At 35.2% G+C, this 21,463-nt stretch overlaps 1 protein-coding gene across 1 annotated transcript in view; it reads left to right on the forward strand.

The window, feature by feature from the left end:
• Positions 1–21,463, forward strand: part of COL19A1 (collagen, type XIX, alpha 1) — a 288,872-nt gene that overhangs the window by 54,481 nt on the left and 212,928 nt on the right. Inside the window, exons 7-8 of the mRNA XM_004674041.1 lie at positions 3,857–3,979; positions 5,395–5,457. Coding sequence (XP_004674098.1) covers positions 3,857–3,979; positions 5,395–5,457 — 186 coding nt within the window. The remainder of the gene's footprint in view (positions 1–3,856; positions 3,980–5,394; positions 5,458–21,463) is intronic.

Raw genomic sequence — 21,463 nt, forward strand, 5'->3', positions numbered from 1 at the left:
CAGCCAGATAGAAGAAGTGCATAGAGTAAGGTGCGGGGGAAAGGGTACAGAGCTTCCATACCCTCTCCAAGGGTGCTGTTGCCTCAAATCACTAGCTATTTACCAAACCATGGCCTCACCAAACCCCATGCTTTCAGGTTTTTATGGCAGCTTCTTTACTTAGGCAGGACTGTTTAAATCATTGATCATTGAAATTGAACTTTATCTTTAGCCTAGAGGTCTGGGGTAGATCTGGGGACTTAAATCCTAATCTTCTAATCTCTTTGTTGTTTTTCCTGGTAACTGGCCCCTCTTTGATGCTTGCAAAAATCATTTAATCATATTGCAAGAAACTTTTATCTCACTAAAAACAGGAAATTCACAGGATTTTGGGGGGTGTGAATCAGGGACTCTGAATGAAGGTCAACTATAGGGGGACTAAAGTATAAGTATACTTTATAAATATACTTTGATCTAAGTATATTTTGATTTTCTGAACTGCCAAGTATATATTTCTTGTAAACAATAATATTACACTATTTATTTTAAAAAGTACTCAACTGTGTTTTAAATACTCTGAGGGGACTTTTATGTTTATATTCTCCTTTAATTCCTTGTCCTGTATTTACATATGACAGTCAAAACATTGCTTTTGATTTGGCTACATGTTAACTAATAAAAGAGATAGGTGGAATAAAAATGAGTTTTATGGGGATTAACTCTAAAATTCATAAAAAATATGACAAGTAAAAGATGAAAATGTTATAATTGATATTAGATTTCCCAGAATTCTACTTAACATCAAAAAATTACACAGAAGTTTTATCCACAGTTAAGTAGTTGGACCTCCTTCTTGGCACAGGGTTAAAGTCTCAGCACTGTCATGCTATCACCAGCCACTGCGGCCTGAGTTTGCTCCCTAGCTAAGGCACTGACCCACACGGCACAGCAGACCTCTCCTGTTTACCTGCTTCTCCCCTCGGCAGTGTATTTCAGTAGATTTGCCTGTTTTGCTCTCCACTTTGTCTCTAATGAATCCTCTATAGCCCATGCCTCTGACCTGAACCCCCAGTTCTTGTATGCATACAAAAAAAATAAATCTTAAAAAATAGTTAAGTAATTACTTAACTATTCATCTTGGATAGTAGAATAATAATGTGACGAGTTGAGTGAAAAGGATACCCCCATCTTTTAAAATTATGTGTTTTGTTTAACTTGGTTTTATAAAACATTTCTTTAACTAAGTTTATGGCTCTCCTTCCAAGTAAAGTGAAAGCCAGCCAAATATCTTTCTATAAATACCTAAAAAGTTAATTTAGAATGCCAGTCTCCTGACTTAAGAAATATCTAGACTTCCTGGCATCACACATTTAAAATAGTAAAGATGTTATTTCTCCACAAGTATCTTTAAATTAATTATGGTCTTTTGATGTAAAATAATAATTTTCCCTTACTGGAAACTACCACAGTGATGTCTTGACATATGTACACATTTTATTCTTGACCAGTGGTCACTATTCTGTATCATCACATAATAAATATTTTCAACTCAAATATAAGAAAGCTGTTAAAGAAGTTCAGGTGGTGGAGTTATTAGTTGATGGAGTGGTTTAATAATTAAATTCAGTGACATACCTCACTGAAAGAAGTTTTGAATCATTTTTATATGATTGTTTAGAAGTTGGGCCTTCCTGGTGGCACAAAAGTTAGGGCTCAGCTCTATCATGTTATTATTGCTGCAGCCTGAGATTGATCCCTGGACATGGATGTGACCCACATGGTGCAGCAGACCTCTCCAGTCTCCCTTACTGGTCCCCTCAACAGTGTATTTAAGTAGATCTACCTGTTCTATCTCTACTCTGTCTCTGGTTAATGTTCTCAACCCTGTACCTCTGGCCTACACCTAGTTCTTGTATGCATAAATAATTTTTTAAAAATCTTAAAATACTTGGAAGTTTCAGAAAGTAAAAAATAAGGTAGGAATTCATCTGCAACCATAGGTAAAATTTCAAAATACTACTTATCTTCTGTTGATAGATATCTGCTGATAATCTAATAGAAACTAGAGATTTGCTACACTTAAGTGTACAAGAAAAATAATTATATAATTTAAGTGCATCTGCTTTAATTCTGAAACCAACTGTAGTTTCTTAAAAAATGTTTGAACTCAGAGTATTTTTTTTACAGTATTTTAATATCTAATTTTGTCCTGCAATTTCAGGCATGTTTTTGTTATTGACATTTTTAGCATTTCAAAGGTGAAATTTTGTGAAGATAATCTATAAATATACTTCTTTGTTTCACTAATTACATTTTCTCTTCCTAAAGCAATCAAACTACATACACAGAATGAAGAGAAACTATGAGGAGAAAGAAATCACCAACATTGTTGAAAATAAATGAGAAATGTGATTAAAATTTTGAGGGCTAATTAACTGAATATGTGTCAAATCAAAACCAGAAGTTTATGAGGGGAGGAGTGAGTCCTTGCTTGTATATTTTATGTTCCCTGTAGGCACTTTATGGAAAGTGTGGACAGTTTTATAGGGAAGGCCGAGACAAACTTTTAAGTTATTTACATCCCCAATTTAATAAAATGAAACAGTTCTCCAAAGCAAAATTGTCTTGCTTGTCTGACTGGGAAGTCGTGGGGCAGGAACTGGTTGGAAAGCATATATGCACCTGAGATCAATGGTGATAGTCCTGTTTCATTCTAATGTGACTTTTGGACAAGGGAACTTAGAAATATGAAAGCAAGTAGTCATTACATCTGGAGAACAGCTACAACTTGTGGTAAAAACAAGAAACCAATTGCAATATTTCTGGGTGCTTTTTTTTTTTTTTGCAGTTTTTATTGTTGATGTTCTCAAAGGCATTAGAATACTACCCATTTTCCAAAATAACTTTTTGTTGCAAATGTTATGAATATATATTTTGGAAAATAGTCAAATTAAAAAATCTAAATATCAACCAGGATCTCACTACAGTAACTAATCTCTAACAGTCTTAGTTTTGTATCCTGACATTATTTTTCATGCATATCTAATTTATAGTATACAAAGTAACATGTGAACAATTTCCCCTAAAATGCAAATTTAGAGTTATGAAATTGCAAATTCATAAAATTACATATTCAGAGTAATAAAACAGGCTCAGGAGCTTGGTAAATGTGTTAACAAAGGATGTATTTATCCTCTTCAGATTCTCCATCTGGATTTGTTTTTTGAGAGAAAAAAATACATTGATTTGTAACCACATTTACTTCATGTTGTCCATCATATTCTGAATCTACTGGATAATTGTAAATTTATTACCTATCTGTTACAGTGGAGTCTTTCAAATAACTTTAAAGGACAATTGACTGTTATAAAATATACTTTGTCTAAATATATATCATCTTAGAGTATAGAAAGTACTCATTTACTAGTTTACATACCTTTGCAATCACCTTGTTGAACTACATTATATTTTAAAAGTTCAAATCACATCCATTTATTCTATATTTTGTTTACAAAACACATGCCTGTACATTTATAGAAATTATTTTACTGTGACAATGTATTACTGTAAAGATTTTATATTACTATGTTGTTTGCAAGTCAACTCTAATAGTTTTACAATTTCTCAAAAACCAACATTTTAATGTATTTCTAGGGAATTATCAGTGCAGTAAATGAATAAAAAGGGCCTCTAACTAAAGAGCGAAGATATGATAAATTTTCATGTTCTGTGTCAACCTTTGGTTAATTAGAAAGTGGTTTTTGCAGGTAACTCCAGTCTTCCTACTTTCATAGGAGCCATTGTTTGGAATCTCAAAATATTTGAAATTGACCACATTTCTTAAAACCTCTTTTTTTTTTTTTTTTTTGGATTGTAGTGCCCACAGCAAACTGACTTTGGAAGTACTGTATCATCAGTACCAGCTCATGCCAATAAAATGTCTGCATATCTGCCAGCAAAGCAAGAAGTGAAGGACCAGTGCCAGTGCATTTCCAACAAGGTGTGCTAGTTTTAGTCACTGTCCATCAAAGACCACACTTCATAGTGAACCACACCCCTTGAATACGAGCATGGTGCTCATTCCCTTTAGTGGTAGTTGTATAAAATGCTGCAACCACTCAGTTACTGGGATGGGTTAAGAGAAGAGGATTAAGGATTCCCTAGAGTTTTATCAGGATTATTTTGAGCCCTTATAACCTTCTTCCCAGATTAAGGATTCCCTAGAGTTTTATCAGGATTATTTTGAGCCCTTATAACCTTCTTTCCAGGACCTGAATGAGAATGACTAGAAAGATGAAGAGAGAAACCACCTTTATGACACATGAGTACTGAGTACTTAGTGTACCAGGACTAGGGGGTGCTTGTTCATCAACATATGCACCAAGATACTCTACATATATTTCTTTGTTATGATAGACTGCCTTTGTCCAATATATCCATATATCCAGCCAGCTACCTCCTTCTGCCATAAATTACAAGGGGATATACAGCGTGCTTTTTTAGTTACTCAACAAATTTGTTTCTCTTTATCTGTATGGTCCCTAGTTTGGGGACCTTGGCCAATGGGTCTATTTCTGTGGTTCTTCTGTGAATGTTAATAGCAGTTCTAAGGGCTGTGTGCTAAAAGTAGGTTGAGTGAATTCTTGTTGATTTTCTTCCATGTCTATAGCCAAGGAAATGATAAACGAAATGAAAACTTGTCCTAGTTTCAAGAGCTGAATGTACCCTAGTCTATAATACATGCCCTTGAAATTATGCATCCCGTCATCACATCACCTCCTGGCTAAAGGAATGGGGATGCAGATGAAGGGAAAGTGTAGAGAAACCTGGGTCTCCATTAACAACCTACACTGTATAATAAGCTCCATGAGGAAAGCAAGTACAGTATTCAGGGGGCATGATGGGGCTGGCCCATGGAAAGTGTCAAGAAGATAATGCTAACTAGTGTTTAAAAGAGGGAAAGTTGGCCCTCCCTGGTGGCACAGTGGGTGAAAGCATAGCACTGAGAAGCTAAAGCCACTTCAGCATGAGTTTGATCCCTGCCTGCCCCAGAGGCGACCACATGGCGTGGCAGACCTCTCCTGGCACACTCGCTGCTCCCCTCAGCAGTATACTTCGTCAGTGGCCTGTTCTGCTCCCCACTCTGTCTCTGGTGAATCCTCTCACTGCCCCTGAGCCTCTGGCCTATACCCCAGTTCGGTATGCAAAAGTAAAATTTAAAAAAAAAAGAAAAAAAAGAGGGAAAGTAATGAGCCTCCTGAACAACAAGAAAGGTTCATTTCAGCAGGGTCATAAACATCAGTTCAGGTGAGAGCAAAGCTTTATCTTAGTATCGTCAACTTTATATTTATAATTTATATGTCTTTACCTCAATGTGCAGAATATTATATAATGCAGAAATTCATTTTTGTTCAGGGGGAAGCAGGATTACCAGGAGCTCCAGGAACACCTGGTCAGAAAGGGGACAAAGGAGAACCGGTAAGACACCATCTAACTGAGAATTAAAAGTAGTTCAAATCTACTTAAACAAACTTCAGGCGATCCATTTCATGGACCTCATTTTTGTATGTCCCATACAAATATGTATTCCTGTAAAAAGCTATCAAGAGTAACATTTAAATGTGTATAAATGAAATAAGGAAGAGTGCACAAGTCTTCAAGCCTGCTTTTGAGTTCCTATTGAAAGCAGGCTTAAAAACAGAACAGACTTGGAAACCAAAATCTTTGTACCTGTAAACTATGGCAAAGTTGTAGTGCAGAAGAGTCTAATTTTTTTGGATGTACTCTAGCCTTTGTTAGAATTCTCTTTTCAAGTACTAGATGAATTCTTGTTTCTGTTATCTGCTAATAGGTCTCCCACTTCCTTAACATCTTATCATTTATTTGAAAGGGTCAGTTTTTAATTGAACACCTCTTCCTTGCTGGGTGTTGAGAACAGGAGATATTCTCAAAGATTGTCCATCTATGGTATGCCTCCAAATCACATTCAGTGTTGTATAACAATGTTACAACAACAACAATAACAAAATATAATCTTTCCATTAAGAAATACAACTAAAAGGAGATAGGTGGTCATTCAAGGACATGCATCTTAGATGTGGAAGAATCACAGATATTCTGAGAGAATCACAGGGAAGCCTGGGAAAGAGTGTTTCATGGAGGAGATGGCGAGTGAACTAAACTCCAAGGAGCTACTTCTAGACAATATGCTTAAAGATTTGACTTTCCTTTTCTCCTCACTCTATCAAAATCCCATCATAAGCACACTGTTTCCCACTCTTCAGTGTTAGGTTTTTAGCTAACTAGGTAATTAATTTGTGCTAAGATTAGGAATTGATTTTTTTTTCCCAAGGTGAAACAGATTTAAATTCCTTTCATGCATTAACTTGGAAGTCCATGATTCTAAATTAGTTTACCTAATCTATTTGGTCTCTTTATTTTGAAAGGTAGGAGATTGATGTCTGAACAATGATTGATTCCTCAGTTCCACAACAAGGTTTGACAAAGCCATCCATAGTCCCTTGAATCTCAGAGGGTGGTCTGTTCTGTTGTATCTTACACAGGAACTCCAATTTCCTTGACAGGTGTTTGAAAAGAGAGGTTTTTTTGAGGTGGGAGGATTATTTTTATACTGGCACTTAAAAATCACATCACTTGGTATACTTTTGCTTTCAATATCATTATATGAAAATTTTAAATAATTAAATATTTAAATATTTAATAAATATTTAAATATTAATATCTAGTTCTAAGGACTAAGTTAATCAAGCTGAGCATAAATCATTATAGCAATAACTAGTATTTATTGAATGTTAACCATATGCCAGCCACTGGGAACAGTGTTTAGAGAGGCCATCTTTTCATCTTTTTGATAGCACTTTGTATTAGGTATCATTGTCTGATACATGGCAAAGCTGAAGTTTACAGAGGTTAAATCATAGTGCAAGTTCATCTAGACTTTTTGACTCTTATGGCCTTCTTTTAACAAGCATCGTTTTGAAGGTTGCTCTGGTTTTAAAAATCACTTCTGTATCTATTATCTATGTTTTTTTTTTGGCCAGAACATATGTTCTTTTAGTACCTATTTTAGCCTTACAACTTTATAAATAATGTCAATCTAATATTTTTATCCTTACTTTGCAACTGAGAGAAACAGGCATAGGTAAAATCCTATGCCCAAAGTAATGTAGTTAAGAAGACTCCAAGGAGAAAACTCCCTGATTAATCCCAGCTCTTCTCAGGTTACCGTTGTGAGCGTGGCCAAGTGATGCAGTACCTTCATACTCTATTTGCCTTATCTGTAAAGGGGTGTGTGTCCTCCATCAGTTCTACCTATTATACATTTTAGATAAAAGAGCTTTAATAGGGCCCTTCCTGGTGTTGCAGCATGTTAAAGTATAGCAGTAAGAAGCTAAAGCCGCTTCAGCATGAGTCTGATCCCGACCCCGCCCTGGAGATGACCCACATGGCGTGGCAGACCTCTCCTGACCGCCCACTGCTCTCCTCAGCAGTGTACTTTGTCAGTCGGCCTGTTCTGCCGACTCTGTCTCTGGTGAATTCTCTCACCGCCCCAACACCTCTGGCCTGTACCCCAGTTCTGTATGCATAAATAAATAAATCTTGAAAAAAAAAGCTTTAATAAAGGTTTAATTATTGGTTATGGTAATGTGATATATAATAACATTTCTTAACTTGACTTTCCATTCCTTGGTATACCAAAATTATCAATTTGAAATTTCTGGCATAGAAAGAACTTTCACATGTTTAAGAAAAGGTAAAATATTTAAAAAATATTTCTGTCCCTCTTAAAAAATATTTCTGTGTCAGAAGTATAGTTATCATTATTAAGGAAAATATGTAAGAAAGTGCACATCAAAAAAATAAATATAAATAAACAAAAGTTAAAATACATAAGAAAAATCATTAAATCACTTTTAAATAATTTTTAAAAGTCACTCTTATTAGAGCACATAAAGTAACTGCTCCTGCACTAACATCTAAATATTCATTTTTTATTTTGTTCATTCATTTATCAACAACTATTCATTAAGTTATTATTATTATTATAACAAAAAGTGGGCTAGAGCTGGAGTTATAGCAGTAATGAGAAAGCATGGGGCTTATTCTCATTAATGTTTCAACGATGCTTTTGTTGCATCACTAAACTACTGATGAAATCATCAGTCCAGGAAGCCTTACTTCCATCTTCAGGAATGATAACCAGTAGAAAAAAACTAGAAGGAATTCGTGGAAATGATAATTATTAGTAAATTTGTTGTGGACTATATCTATGGAATTTGGAAAATTGTATGCCAGACTTATAATAAATTATGTAATTTCCCATGTAGGTATTTTTAAAAATTTTTTTAGCATTCATGCTTAAAAAAAAAAACATAATGGCAAGAGATTTTAGTGTCAAGGCAAAAACAGTTGGGATGAAGTAAGCTGATAACTAACAAAACAAATAGCCAGAATACTTTTTATTTTTTTCAGTACCTGCACTGACATTTGACTAATTCAGCATATAGTTGCCATGTAAATGTCATGACTTCAAATGACTATAGCCCTGAATTTCTTCAGCTTTCCTGATACTTGTAATAAACCTAGATGCATTGTTTCATTTTAATGAGTTGATGATGAATCTATTTCTGTTCCTCTTGTACAGTGTAATACTGCAACTTCAGTGTGCAGTAAATAAAGATGGTTTTTCTCTGTTTTGAGTTTGGTATATAATTTTCATTATTAGAGCTGGTGCACAAAATAATGCCTGTCTAGCTAGAAGATAGAAAGTCATTTTTCTCTAAGCTGTACTGAATAGTTAAATTTCTGAAATGATTGAAATTCAATATTTAGATCAAGAAGACCAGAAGTTGTTCTCAAGGTTTTCCTTTTGGTCTGTAAGGCTAAGAAGTATTTGGGGAGGGAAAGAGAACTAGAACAGTAGATTAGGAATGCTACTTTGGAAACTGACCACCTAGGGATTGACTTCTGTCATCTTCTTATTGCTCTGAAAATGGTTCCTAATAGCACCTATTCAATAGTTTATTTTGATAAAGAAACAATAACATGTATATGTAAAGCAGTCCCAGGAACTGGCATATTCTAGACACTCAACAAATATATTTTCTCTGCTTTCCTACACAATGTAATTGTTCAGGTGCTGAAAAAGAGGTGTACGTAATCCTTTTAGGTCAAGTTTAGTTTCATATGTATTTTGAGAAAATGAGATTTTCACTTAGGAGATAATCACTTAAATGTTTAATTAATTAAATGCTTTAGTTTATAAAAATCTGAAATTGTTATAATCTACTTAAGTAGCTATAATTAATTTATTAATATTTAATTTCTTTAAAAGATTAACCAACAATTTAAGTATTTCAGCAAATATGTATCTTTTGTCCCCTATAATATTGGCAAAATGTTTCCTGGATATGGTATAAAGAGATTTTCTTTTGTCATCATGCTTAGATAATGTTGATTAGGAACCATCAGGCACAAATTTAACTTACTTTCTCTAATTAACTATCAGATAATATTCTACTAATCAGTTAAGTTTTAATTTTTTCTCAGTGAGATAAAATGAGAATTTTGAGACTCTAACTTCCAAACATTTTTCTAGTTATGTGTTACTCATTACAGTATTTACAAAGATGTTAAGTTTTAAGAATTCTTACTTTAATATGGAAGCTGCATAAGAGCAAATTTACTTTTATTTATGCCCATACACTGCGTTACACAACTATTGTGAATAATATACATCCTACCCCACCTTATCTAACCTCACCAAAGGCTTCTCTCTCTCTAGAGATGAACACTAAGTTCTAATGACAGGCTACACGACTCCACACATTACTCTCTATATCAACTTCTACTGTCTCTTCTGGTTCACACCTGCTCCAAGGTCCTTGTATCGGGTTATAAATACTAGGAATTTTTTTTCTAGATCTACATTTGAGTCTCTCTTTTCATCATTTCTCAATAGAATTCTGCTCAGAAATAGTTATTTTTTTTTATTGAGGTAACATTAATTTAGAAATCACTTGAAAATAGAAAAACCCTTTCCAGGCATCTCTATATAAAAAACATCCCTTCATTCCACCTCTGACTTCTTGCTTTTCTTCCCATGTTTATTGTCACCTGACATGTTATTATTATTCATCTATTTATTTCTTCATAAAATGTGAGTTGAATAAACTAATGAATGAATACATCCCTTCAAGGTAAGTCTAAATCATCAACACAGTTATATCTAGAACTCAGAAATTCCATGCTGCCAAGCGAGGCAAAAAGCCAGTTTTCAATGAAAGTTAAATAAACTAAATCATCAGAGAACTGTTGTGTCACTTTTGTTCTGTCAGACCTTTTTCCTTTAAAAAACAAAAATCCGGGCCCTCCCTAGTGGCGCAGAGGGTTAAAGCACAGCACTGAGAAGCTAAAGCCACTTCCGCTTGAGTTCGATTCCCGCCTACCCCGGAGGTGACCACATGGCGTGGCAGACCTCTCCTGACCCGCCCGCTGCTCCCCTCAGCAGTATACTTCGTGGATCTGCCTGTTCTGCTCCCCACTCTGTCTCTGGTGAAGCCTCTCACCCTCCGCATCTCTGGCCTGTACCCCAGTTCTATTTGAATAAATAAGTAAATCTTTAAAAACAAACAAACAAACAAACAAAAATCCTTTACACATAGTTATTAATAGTTGGGAAAAAGCCACAAATCTTGGTATGATTTACTGTTTGTCTTTTTGTGTCTATTTTCTCATCCATACTGTGGTGCTTTATTAATTTGATTTATTGGGTTTCCCCCCCCAATACTGTTGACCTATCATGGAGCAAGATGGTTTGAATTTCAAACTCATACTACTTGTACCTGAACAGTATTCAGATGTGATCAATAGTCTCTATCAGGGCACCTAATCAATTGTTTCTAATCATATCAACTGTCCAATACTAAACCCTGTCTGACATTATTTGGAAACATATCAACTGTCCAATACTAAACCCTGTCTGACATTATTTGAAATAATAATTAATACTTTTCTTTCATTCAGACTCAATTATTATAATTTTCTGAATCTTTTAATTCCCTTTTCTTTGCACGTATAGTTAGCAACCTAATTACTTAGCAACCATATTACTTTCTCAGTTCTTTAAGACCTTTGCTAATACCCTCACCCACTCCAGAGTTGAAATCCCTCTCAAGAGTTTTGTAAAATAACAGCTCAATTTCAGTGTTCCTTAACCTAAACCTAAGGGGGAGTGTGATATGAGTTCTATTTTGGGAATAATTTTCCAGTTTATTTTTATATTATTCTCTACCACATAGCCAGTTAATTCCCCTAAAGTATAGGTTTAATGAAATTATTGCTTTGCTGATACACTTTTAGAGAAAATCAACAAGTTAAAATGGGATAAGTTAACTTATATGATTCTATTGTCAAGAACTTTTTTATTGATTGCTTTCTATTATCCCACTGCAGTTTTACTATGGAAAAATCCACTTTGAGTAGTCTAGTATGTTAACCCAGAGTTGCCAGTTAGTGTCCTCTTATTTTCTTTCCATTCTAACTTATTTGCTTCCCCATTGTGATAAACACTAGTAATAAGGCAATTTTAAAAGAATATTTTCCCTTAGTAGTAATTCACAAAAGTAACTTTTAATATTATGCTTTTGAATTGCCTCTGTCAATGTAAGACATTTTTATTCATCTTTTCTTTTATATAGATATATAAAAGATTAATTAGGCCCTCCCCGGTGGTGCAGCGGGTTAAAGCACAGCACTGAGAATCTAAAGCCGCTTCCGCATGAGTTCGATTCCCGCCTGCCCCGGACCCCAGAGGAGACCAAATGACAAACCAAACAACTCCTTACCCGCCCGCTGCTCCCCTCAGCAGTGTACTTCATAGATCTGCCTGTTCTGTTTCCCACTCTGTCTCTGGTGAGGCCTCTCGCTGCCCCGGAGCCTCTGGCCTGTACCCCAGTTCTGTATGCACAAATAAATAAATCTTTAAAAAAAAAAAAAGATTAATTAATAGGTACTTGTAGGAAGTAGGGAGTAGGGAGTGAACAGGTTCCCCCCGCCCCCATTAGCATCAATGATCCACACCTGTGGTCTCCAAGCGTGTCTGGCATCTAGAGGAGGGTGTGGGCGTGATGAGTGGGCGCACCTGGGCGAAGAGCCGCAGCATATAAAGGCACAGCGCCAAGCACTGGGCAGCAGAGGGACGCCGGGCGGGTGCGGTGAAGAGCTTCAGAGAAGGCTGAGGCTACCGGGGCAGAGAAGGTATAGAGATGGTTGCTGTCCCCCTGCGGGCTTGTTCCCTTAACCTGGTTTCCAAGATTCCCTTTCAAGCTGCCTGAACAGCTGATGAATCGACGGGGCCTGAGATGGGGACGGAACAGTACTTTAGTTTAATTTTTTTAAGCAATTTTACTCAGTCTGATATAATGTCCTCTAATCTGTATAAATTGAAGTTGAAGCTTACTTGTGCGGGGCGGTGGGGACTTTTGTGTCTTAAATCTGAAGTTAACATTTCTGTAATGGTGGAATTATATACTGATAAAATTATATATATTTCTTATTCTCTACCAAGACTTTGTGATAAACTCATTCAAAAGTTTATATTCTTCACTTCTCAAGGAGAAATTTTGTTAGGTTAAGTTTGTAATAGAACTACCACAGCAGATCTAGATGATGCTCAACTTCATTGATTAGGTTTTTCTAGTTTTGGTGGAAGAGCAGGGAAGCCAGGATTGAGCTGCTTCATGGTTTCTCCTGAAGGATTTAAGGTCAGAAACACTGAATAAAACCACCTCAGGAATCTTAGAGTCTGAAGTTTCATGACTTAGTTGATTTGGAAGAATTAAGTAAAATGTAGCTTTTAAATCATTTGCACTAATTTCTTATATGAATGGACCAACAGAATCACACTTTAATATGGATACTATAAGATAAATAGCAAAGGTGAATGTGGGTGGACAGTGCCTAGTTTTAGTTATGATTAATACCTTATTACTTATTAATTTCTTCAAAATTTATGAATTGTCAAAAGTATAGTTTAATGACTGGTGGGTGGTATAAAGAAGGACCTCGGAGCACAAACCTTACTGTGAATAAGAGCAATTTATCCATGAGCTAATACTTTTGACAACATGAGAAAATAATATATCTTCAAACAATCTCCTAATGAGCATTTCTGTATTTTAGGGTGCAGTTGGTATTAAAGGTGAATTTGGTGCTCCTGGAATTCCTGGAGTAAAGGTAGGTTGATTTTATATTTGATTAAACTTTGTGTTTTTAATTAAGTTCTGTCAGATAGGAAGGAAAAATATATGGAACAAGTTTGATAGCTTAGGGATCCTCAAACCATGGTCCTGCAGCAGGCTACCAAAAACTTGCTGTATGATTTGGTAAATAAATTCTTACTGGAATACAACTACATTTATTTCATATTGTCTAAGCTGTTTTTGTGTTACATGGCAACATTAGTTAACTGTGGCGGAAATCATATGGTCTACAAAGTGAAAACTAATTACTGTCTGGCCCTTGTGGAAAAACTTGCTGTCTCCCAAACAGAACATTGGCCAGCATTCTAAAGGTGTCAAGGCTTCTTAATTTTACTATTTTAAGTATGACATAGTGTCTCTCCATACATATTTTACTAAGTACAGAAATAATCTCTTTATATAAACATTTAAAAATATACTACCACAGCAGATACGGTGAATACAATTATAAAATGTTTTAATCATCAATGAAATAAATATTTCTCATTAAATGGTTCATGTTTTCTGTAAAACTTATAAAGATGAGTGTAAATATAATTTTCTCCCCACTATTTGAAAGTGTCCTATAAAATCTTTTGTAGGCCAAAATGGCAAAGGGGAAACTGTAAATTTTGAGTCTTCCCAAACCCCCAAAATAATCCACCAGCTCATACTAAAAAAAATACATACATATATATATATAATCTAAAATATCAGTAACATATGGTTTAAACAGAAATAATATGATAAACATTCAGTCTGTATAAAGCAATTCCTTGGGGATAACTTGATGGTGCCACTCTCACTATGGGGATATGGAGAACCTATAATATGGCTGCTGTAAAATAAATACTGAATTCTGTTTGCCTTTTGCTATATAAGCAGAAATCCACTTTGGTTTTATCTCAGTGAAAACAGACACTGATACAGTTCTTTCATAAAAGTGAAGTGTTATAACTTGAACATCCAAAAAGTAGGGGATACTGAGATGAATTACTCATGAGATTAGTGTTATAGTTCGACATCTTAGTCAGCTTTTGTAGAAGCTTGAAAAAATTATAGCATTTGAAACTTAAACTGCAATTACCATGTCTTATTTTTCTCTGTGTGTGTGTGTGTGTATCTATGTCTTCACTACATATATAAATTTAAGTTGGTGTTAGTTTCATTAATTGGTGCTAAGAAAATTCTCTTCACTAAATAATTTTAGTTTAAATATCTGTAGTTGATATAACTATAGTAATGATTGGGTCCACTGTGCCTCACAATTTAAATGGTCATGACTCTTGTCTCTGTCGCCTAAAGTTGTCACAGAGTAACTGAAATGGTAGAATTTTCATATTTTGAGCCCTTTGTAAATGTATCTCTTCATTGCTGCTGCCTTTTTTTTCTTTTAAAATTTAGTCAGTAGTGGTATGAATGTTGGATATCCAGTTAACTTTGATGAACAATGATACCTTGTAAATGTTTATTTGGACTACTAAATTCTTATGTAAGCTTTCTGATAATGTTAATTTTTGAAGATTCCTTATCAGAAAAGTCCTTGAAACACTTGTTCTAATGTCTAATTCCTTCAAAATACCATTTTCCCTAGGGAATACGTAGGGGAAGCAAGGAAAGAAATCAACTCCTAAAGTAATAAAGTAATACAAATTTATTTTATATACCTAGCCTACTCATCTCTTCCTAAAATATAGCATAAAACTGTTTACATTTCAGATTGAGATTTTTTAAATTTTGAATATAGGAATATTTTTAAATTTTCAAGTCAAATATAGAATCATTAAAGTGCTTAATCATAAAGTATATTATTGACTCTAAATTTTATGTAAGTTTATACAATGACTTGTTAGAAAGCAAATAAAATTTCCCTGGAGTACTATGATAACAAATTTACTAAGATTGGAATACAATACTGTTAGTTTATCAATAAACTGGATCCTATGCAAGAACTAGATTAAATAATGAACAGGCTACACCTAGTCAAAAGTTTATTAAATAAATCAAAGTCAAGGACCATAATAGCAAGAAAACAAGTGACTAGAAATTTAAGTGTATAAGCCAAGAAATTCTCTAGAAAAAGATAGAATTTCTTAGAAAAGCAAGTTCCTTTTAAGCAAAATAAAGGAACAGAGTGATGTAGTACTATGGACAATACTCAGAATTTAAGATGCTATTTCATTTCTTGGAAGCCCAAATTTGTAGGAAGAATTTTGTGGTGATTCATTTTATACTACAAATAAAGTAAAACTATTTTTTTTAAAGATTTATTTATTCATATAGAACTGGGGTACAGGCCAGAGATGCGGAGGGTGAGAGGCTTCACCAGAGACAGAGTGGGGAGCAGAACAGGCAGATCGACAAAGTACACGGCTGAGGGGAGCAGCGGGCGGGTCAGGAGAGGTCTGCCGCGCCATGTGGTCACCTCCGGGGCAGGAGGGGATGGAACTCATGCGGAAGTGGCTTTAGATTCTCAGTGCTGTGCTTTAACTCGCTGGGCAACCAGGGAGGGCCAAGTAAAACTATTTTTGCAAGATGTTCATTTTAATTTATTTATGCATATAAGAACTGAGGTATAGGCCAGAAATGGGGGATGAGAGGACTCTCCAAATAGAGTGGGGAGGAAAACAGGCAGATCACTTAAGATATATTGCTGAGGAGAACAGTATGTGAGACAGGAGAGGTCTGTTGTGCCATGTGGGACACCCCCTCACCCCCTCCAAGGATTGATCAAATATATGGCCAGTGGCTGGCAATAGCTTGTTAGTGCTGAATCTTTAACTCCTGCACCTCCAGGAAGGCCCTAAAAGAAAACTTTAATTAATATAAAGGAATATATACAGTTATTGATAAAATTGTGGGACCTAGTAATTCTGGACACCTGAAGTCTCAACCCTTTTGAAACCCATTTAGTCAAAGTGGCAACTGAGTGAATCTTTCAAAGTCAATCAATGAGCAGCAGAATCTGTGTGAAAAAAGTCTCTGGGGAACTTAAAAGCTAATGTGATAAAAGAGGAGCTGTATTTATGGTGTTCTAAAACTAATGCAAATTATCCCTCTACCTACTCTTTACTTGTTTCCTCAAGCAGTTTTCTTCTGTGTCTTGAGTTATTCTTAAAGAGCCTCACAGGCAATGAGAGAATTCACAAGGCTTCCACTGGTGCTAAGCATAGCTGCACTTTGTCCTTGAAGTCTACTTTCATGCATCTTCAGGGAGTCTGCTCAGTGACTTGACACCCTCCCATTATCTGTGGAAAAACCAAGTCTTTGCCATATTCTCTCCTCAATGTCAGTCAGTGGTGCTGTCAGTCTGTTAGTCTGTTTTTTTTTTTTTTTTTTGGTTCTCCTGGCTCGTGGATTACTCGAGCTCTATGATCATCACGTGTCTTTTATTGATCACCCATCATGCCCAGAGTGAACTCACAGTTTTCTAGTTATGGTACCTGGTCCTCATGTAGTTATGATGCCTGATGCACATGTCTAGTTTTCACAAAAGGTGCTTGTGAAAACTTGGTGGTAGCCAACCGTTAGCAGCCTTGTTACGGTGAGGTGCTTATGCAAAACAGTTGGACACCTGGGGTGAAGGTAGTGATAATCAACTATGAGGTGATGACTCACAGTCCACATTGAGTCAATGATGAGCTCAAGGAATGCCAGCCCCTTAAGGTATAGTGAGGACACGCATGGCACTCCTGTGCCAAGCAGTGACAGAGAAAGGTCAACTCTGTCATTTTTTTTTATTGTGCTCACATAGAATGCAATGGTGATTTCAAATACCTTCAGCTGTTCTGTGGATGGCACATGGTGCTGCTCTATCTCAATGACCATCTACTTCCTGTGACTCACAGCGCGGCACCGCTCTACTTAGATCACAAGGTGTTAACTGCACAACTCAATGATTGCCAGTGTCCTCGGTCTCTGGTGGTCAGGACTCATGCTGCCCCAACAGATACCCATTCTGAGGCCCCAACAGATAACCATTCTGAGGCGTTAAGAGACATTAAGAGAAAAAGGGGCAGCCTGGCCAGGTGGGTGGGATAGTGGGATAGGCCCGCATGGCTACCCCACCTGCCTGCCTGCTCTGAGGCACCAGAACAGCCAAATCAAACCGTCCTCCTTGCCAGCGGGCACGCACACTGGTGAGAGATCTTTGGCTCCAGCACAAACGTGGGGTGTGTGGGGGTTACTTCACAAACAGGGGAAACAAAAAACTTAAGTTTTTTTTGTCATTTCATTTAGCTGCTAAAGGGGCAAACATTCATGAGTGAAGAAATGCCACTTAAGGTGTGTTTATCTCATTTTAATAATTCACAGATTATCATTTAAAATAATTCCAATGGATTTATACAAAATGAAAACAAGAAAGCTACTATTAAGTTTTCTGACATGTGTGGTTCCCATGTTTTAAATATTTGTCTCTGATGAAGCTGTATGAAGACTTTATAAAAAAAATTAAATACCAGAATTTTAATAGTATAGTTGCAAAGATGAGTTTTTATGCTTAAAGTAAAATATTTCAATTGCTATGTAATGAAAATAAATTTGTTATTTGTCTGTAAAATTTTCAAAGGAAAATGATTGGTCTGTAAAATTTTCAAAGGAAAATGATTGCTCTTAAAGTGGTATATAGCCTATAAGCTCTGTCTTCCATGTGTGACTTCATGTGATCTCATGTACCTTCCAGAGTAGTACTCGGCCCCCAAGCTTAACTTTGAGTCTACTATTCAGCATTGGTAATTCTTTGGGATTCTTTTTAGACCTTGGTTACTTAAGAGTTACATTAAAAGATAAAGATTAACTGCCTCATTGGGAGTAAGAACTTATACAAAGTGCCATAAAGCATACCTCTTAGGTATACTAATCTCAAGGTTAAACATTTTTTTTTTTACTTTGAAGCTTAATATTTAAACAAGAAGACTGATTTATATTAGTGAAGAATATTCTGAGTACTGTAGAGTAGAATTTGTGTATTATCTACTTTTTATTTATATCCAATGTGATACAGTAATAAATTAAATAATTTTAATATAAAATCTCTTTACTCTAAAATATACCTACACTTGGAAGTTTGGTAAAGTGATAGAAGTATTTTTTTTAAGTCAAAACTCTAAGCAAAGTATTAGTTTACTCAGGTGACATTTTTCTTCTGAGACCCAGGAGAAAAATAGTATATTACATATATATTTTATGAATACATATTATTTTATGAAATTAATTTACAGAATATAGAATCATGGTGACTTTAAGGATGAAGAACTGTAACATTAATTTATGTTCATTTGTAATTATGATACCACCTTGTCCAGATTTGCTCTAGGCATTCTATCCTGATATTGTACAGCCTTTCTGCCAACACTCTAGGAAAAAATAGTCATCCCCTTTATATTTATTCAATGTAGCTAGGTTTTTGCCTAAGAGATTTGGTAAAATCTATTACAACTTGAAAATATGTTCTATTTAGCAAGTATTATTACTTCATACTCACTGTTGGCTTCAATCAGCTTAGACAGAAACTATGGAGAGTCAAGTAGTCTGATGGTCCAGTTGATAAGAGTAAATAAAGAGAACATGAAATGATAATTTTGACACTGGGAGCAAATCCTTCCCTGTCTGATACCTCCAGATAGAACACTCAAACCATGTTTGCATTCATTACCTGAATATTTCAAATGAAAAATTTCCTCATTCTCTACTTCACTTATCTATTTCAGGTGTTTTATATTAAATATATTTTTGAGAAGTAGGCATATTTTTTTTAAAAAACAGGGAATAACTATTTTCTACTTATCTTAATCCTCATAATATAAAAATTGAATAGAGACTTATACTGAAACCAATGTTCTCTGTAATGATGACCTGGAAGTTGTCCTAAAATATTTACTTTAATGGGAAAATGTTTGCTAAATTTGCTGATCACAAAGTAGGTATCAGAAAATGTTAGTTATCACTACTGTGATATTCAAATACGAAAGGCCCAGAGTATAACTGCCAGAATTTGAATGCCAGTTCACTGTGCAATGTAGGACATATTTTTGGTTTCTTTGTTTTTCTTTCCATCTGTTGGTTTTCTTCTAAGTTTTTTCTTTTATAATATAGGAATTACACAGTTCATACTTTCAGTATTCTCTTAAAGATTAAGTGAGTTCATTAAAATATGAGCTCAGTGCCTGATAAATAACAATATTTGATAAAAGTAGATACAATTTTTTAAAAGATTTACTTATGCATACAGAACTGGGTACATCCAGAAGTGCAGGCGTGGTGAGAAGATTCACCAGAGACAGAGTGGGGAGCAGAACAGGCTGAATGACAAAGTACACTACTGATGGTAGCAGAGGGTGGTCAGGAGAGGTCTGCGCCTCTGGGGGTGGTGGAGATCGAACTCATGCTGAAGTGGCTTTAGCTTCTCAGTGCTACCTGCTGCGCCACCAGGGAAGGTCCAAAAGTAGATAAAATTTAAAAGGAAAATAGTTTGAGGCTATTTTTTTTTTAACTCTGACTTTCTGTGAGACTGAGCTAGAGTTTAGTCAAGAGAATTTATAATATTTACTCAAAATAATTTTTTAGAAAATGTTAAAATAAAAGTCACATATCTTAGAAAACTTGATCACTAAAGACAAACTGGATGTTTGCTAACAATTGCACTAATTGAATATATATTGTGCATAAAATGGTACAATAATAATAGACATTTACTCAGTTGATATTGTACATTAAATACTATCCAGAGACTGCTTTCATTATCTTTAATACTTCACAATATACCTCTCAGGTAAGATTTATTACGGGTATTTTACATATTAAGAACCTGAAGTTACAGAGATTATAATGTCCACCTAACTTTATAGAAAAAAATTGTGGAATCAAGATTTGCATTCTGATCCTTATGAATCCATAGCTCCGCACTTTTGCTGTACTACCTCAAATGTGTAGTTTCCCAAGTATCCAAGTTTGCTTGGTACAGACAGATCTGAATAGGACCTTAAATTTATTCAGTCTTGCTAGGGAACCATACAAAGGGTTTCCTACATCCTGCTTTAAAGAGAGGGATGTTCCTTCTTACGAACTCCCCTTTTAATTCTAAATAACCTTAAAGATTTTGACTCTTTCACCCTCTAAAAATTGTTATCTATTTAGAAACTTGCATCCACATAAAAAAAACACATACCAAATAATGAAGATATTTGTCCATCATATATCTAATGAGTTAATATCCCAAATATGTGAAGGACATACCCCCTGGATCAGTTTCAGTATTGTAAACCAATGTTATACAAATACAAAATAAATTTCAACATTGAAAAAACAAAATGACTGAATTAAAAACTGGGCAGAAGGGCCCTCCCTGGTAGTGAAGCTAGTTAAAGCACAGCACTAAGAAGCTAAAACCACTTCAGCATGAGTTCGATCTCCACCCCAGAGGTGATCCACATGGTGCAGCAGACCTCCTGACCTGCCCACTGCTCCCCTTAGCAGTGTCCTCTGTCATTTGGTCTGTTCTGCTCTGTCTCTGAGTCCTCTCACTGCCCCTGAGCCTCTGGCCTGTACCCCAGTTCTGTATGCATAAATAAATAAATCTTTAAAAAAAAGGGTAACCAGTTACATGAAAAGATGTTCATCATTTCTTATTAGGGAAATGCAAATCAAATTACAATGAGATATTACTTCATACTTGTGAAAATGGCTTTTATCTGAAAGGTAAGAAACAGCAAATTTTGAAAAGGATGTAAAAAAAAATGAAGCTTTTTACTGTTGGTAGGAATATAATTTGGTGTAGGCATTATGGAAAACAGCATGGAGCAAACTCAAAATTCTAAAAATACAAATTCCATAGTGTCCAGTTATCCCAATTATGGGTATTTACTAAAACAAAAACACACAAAAAAGACCTAAAGCATACTAATTGGAAGAAGTTTATGGACCATTCCCACACTGATGACTGTTTCAGTATTATTTATAATAGCCAAGAGCTGAAAACGACCAAAGTATCTATCAGTAGATGACTGAGTAAAGATGTGGTATATATACATTGCAGAACACTACTCAGCTATTTAGAAAAAAATGAAATTTTGTTATTTGTAACAATATGGATGGGTATAAAGGTTTATTATGCTTAGAGATAAGTGAAAGGCAGAAAGACATGATTTCATTCATTTTGTACATAAATAAATGAACTTAATTAAAAATAAACTTAACTGATGAACCTTAGGTACTATCTATAG

The sequence above is a fragment of the Condylura cristata genome, unplaced genomic scaffold, assembly GCF_000260355.1.
Source record: "Condylura cristata isolate star-nosed mole 26May11 unplaced genomic scaffold, ConCri1.0 scaffold00001, whole genome shotgun sequence".
Lineage (NCBI taxonomy): Eukaryota > Metazoa > Chordata > Mammalia > Eulipotyphla > Talpidae > Condylura > Condylura cristata.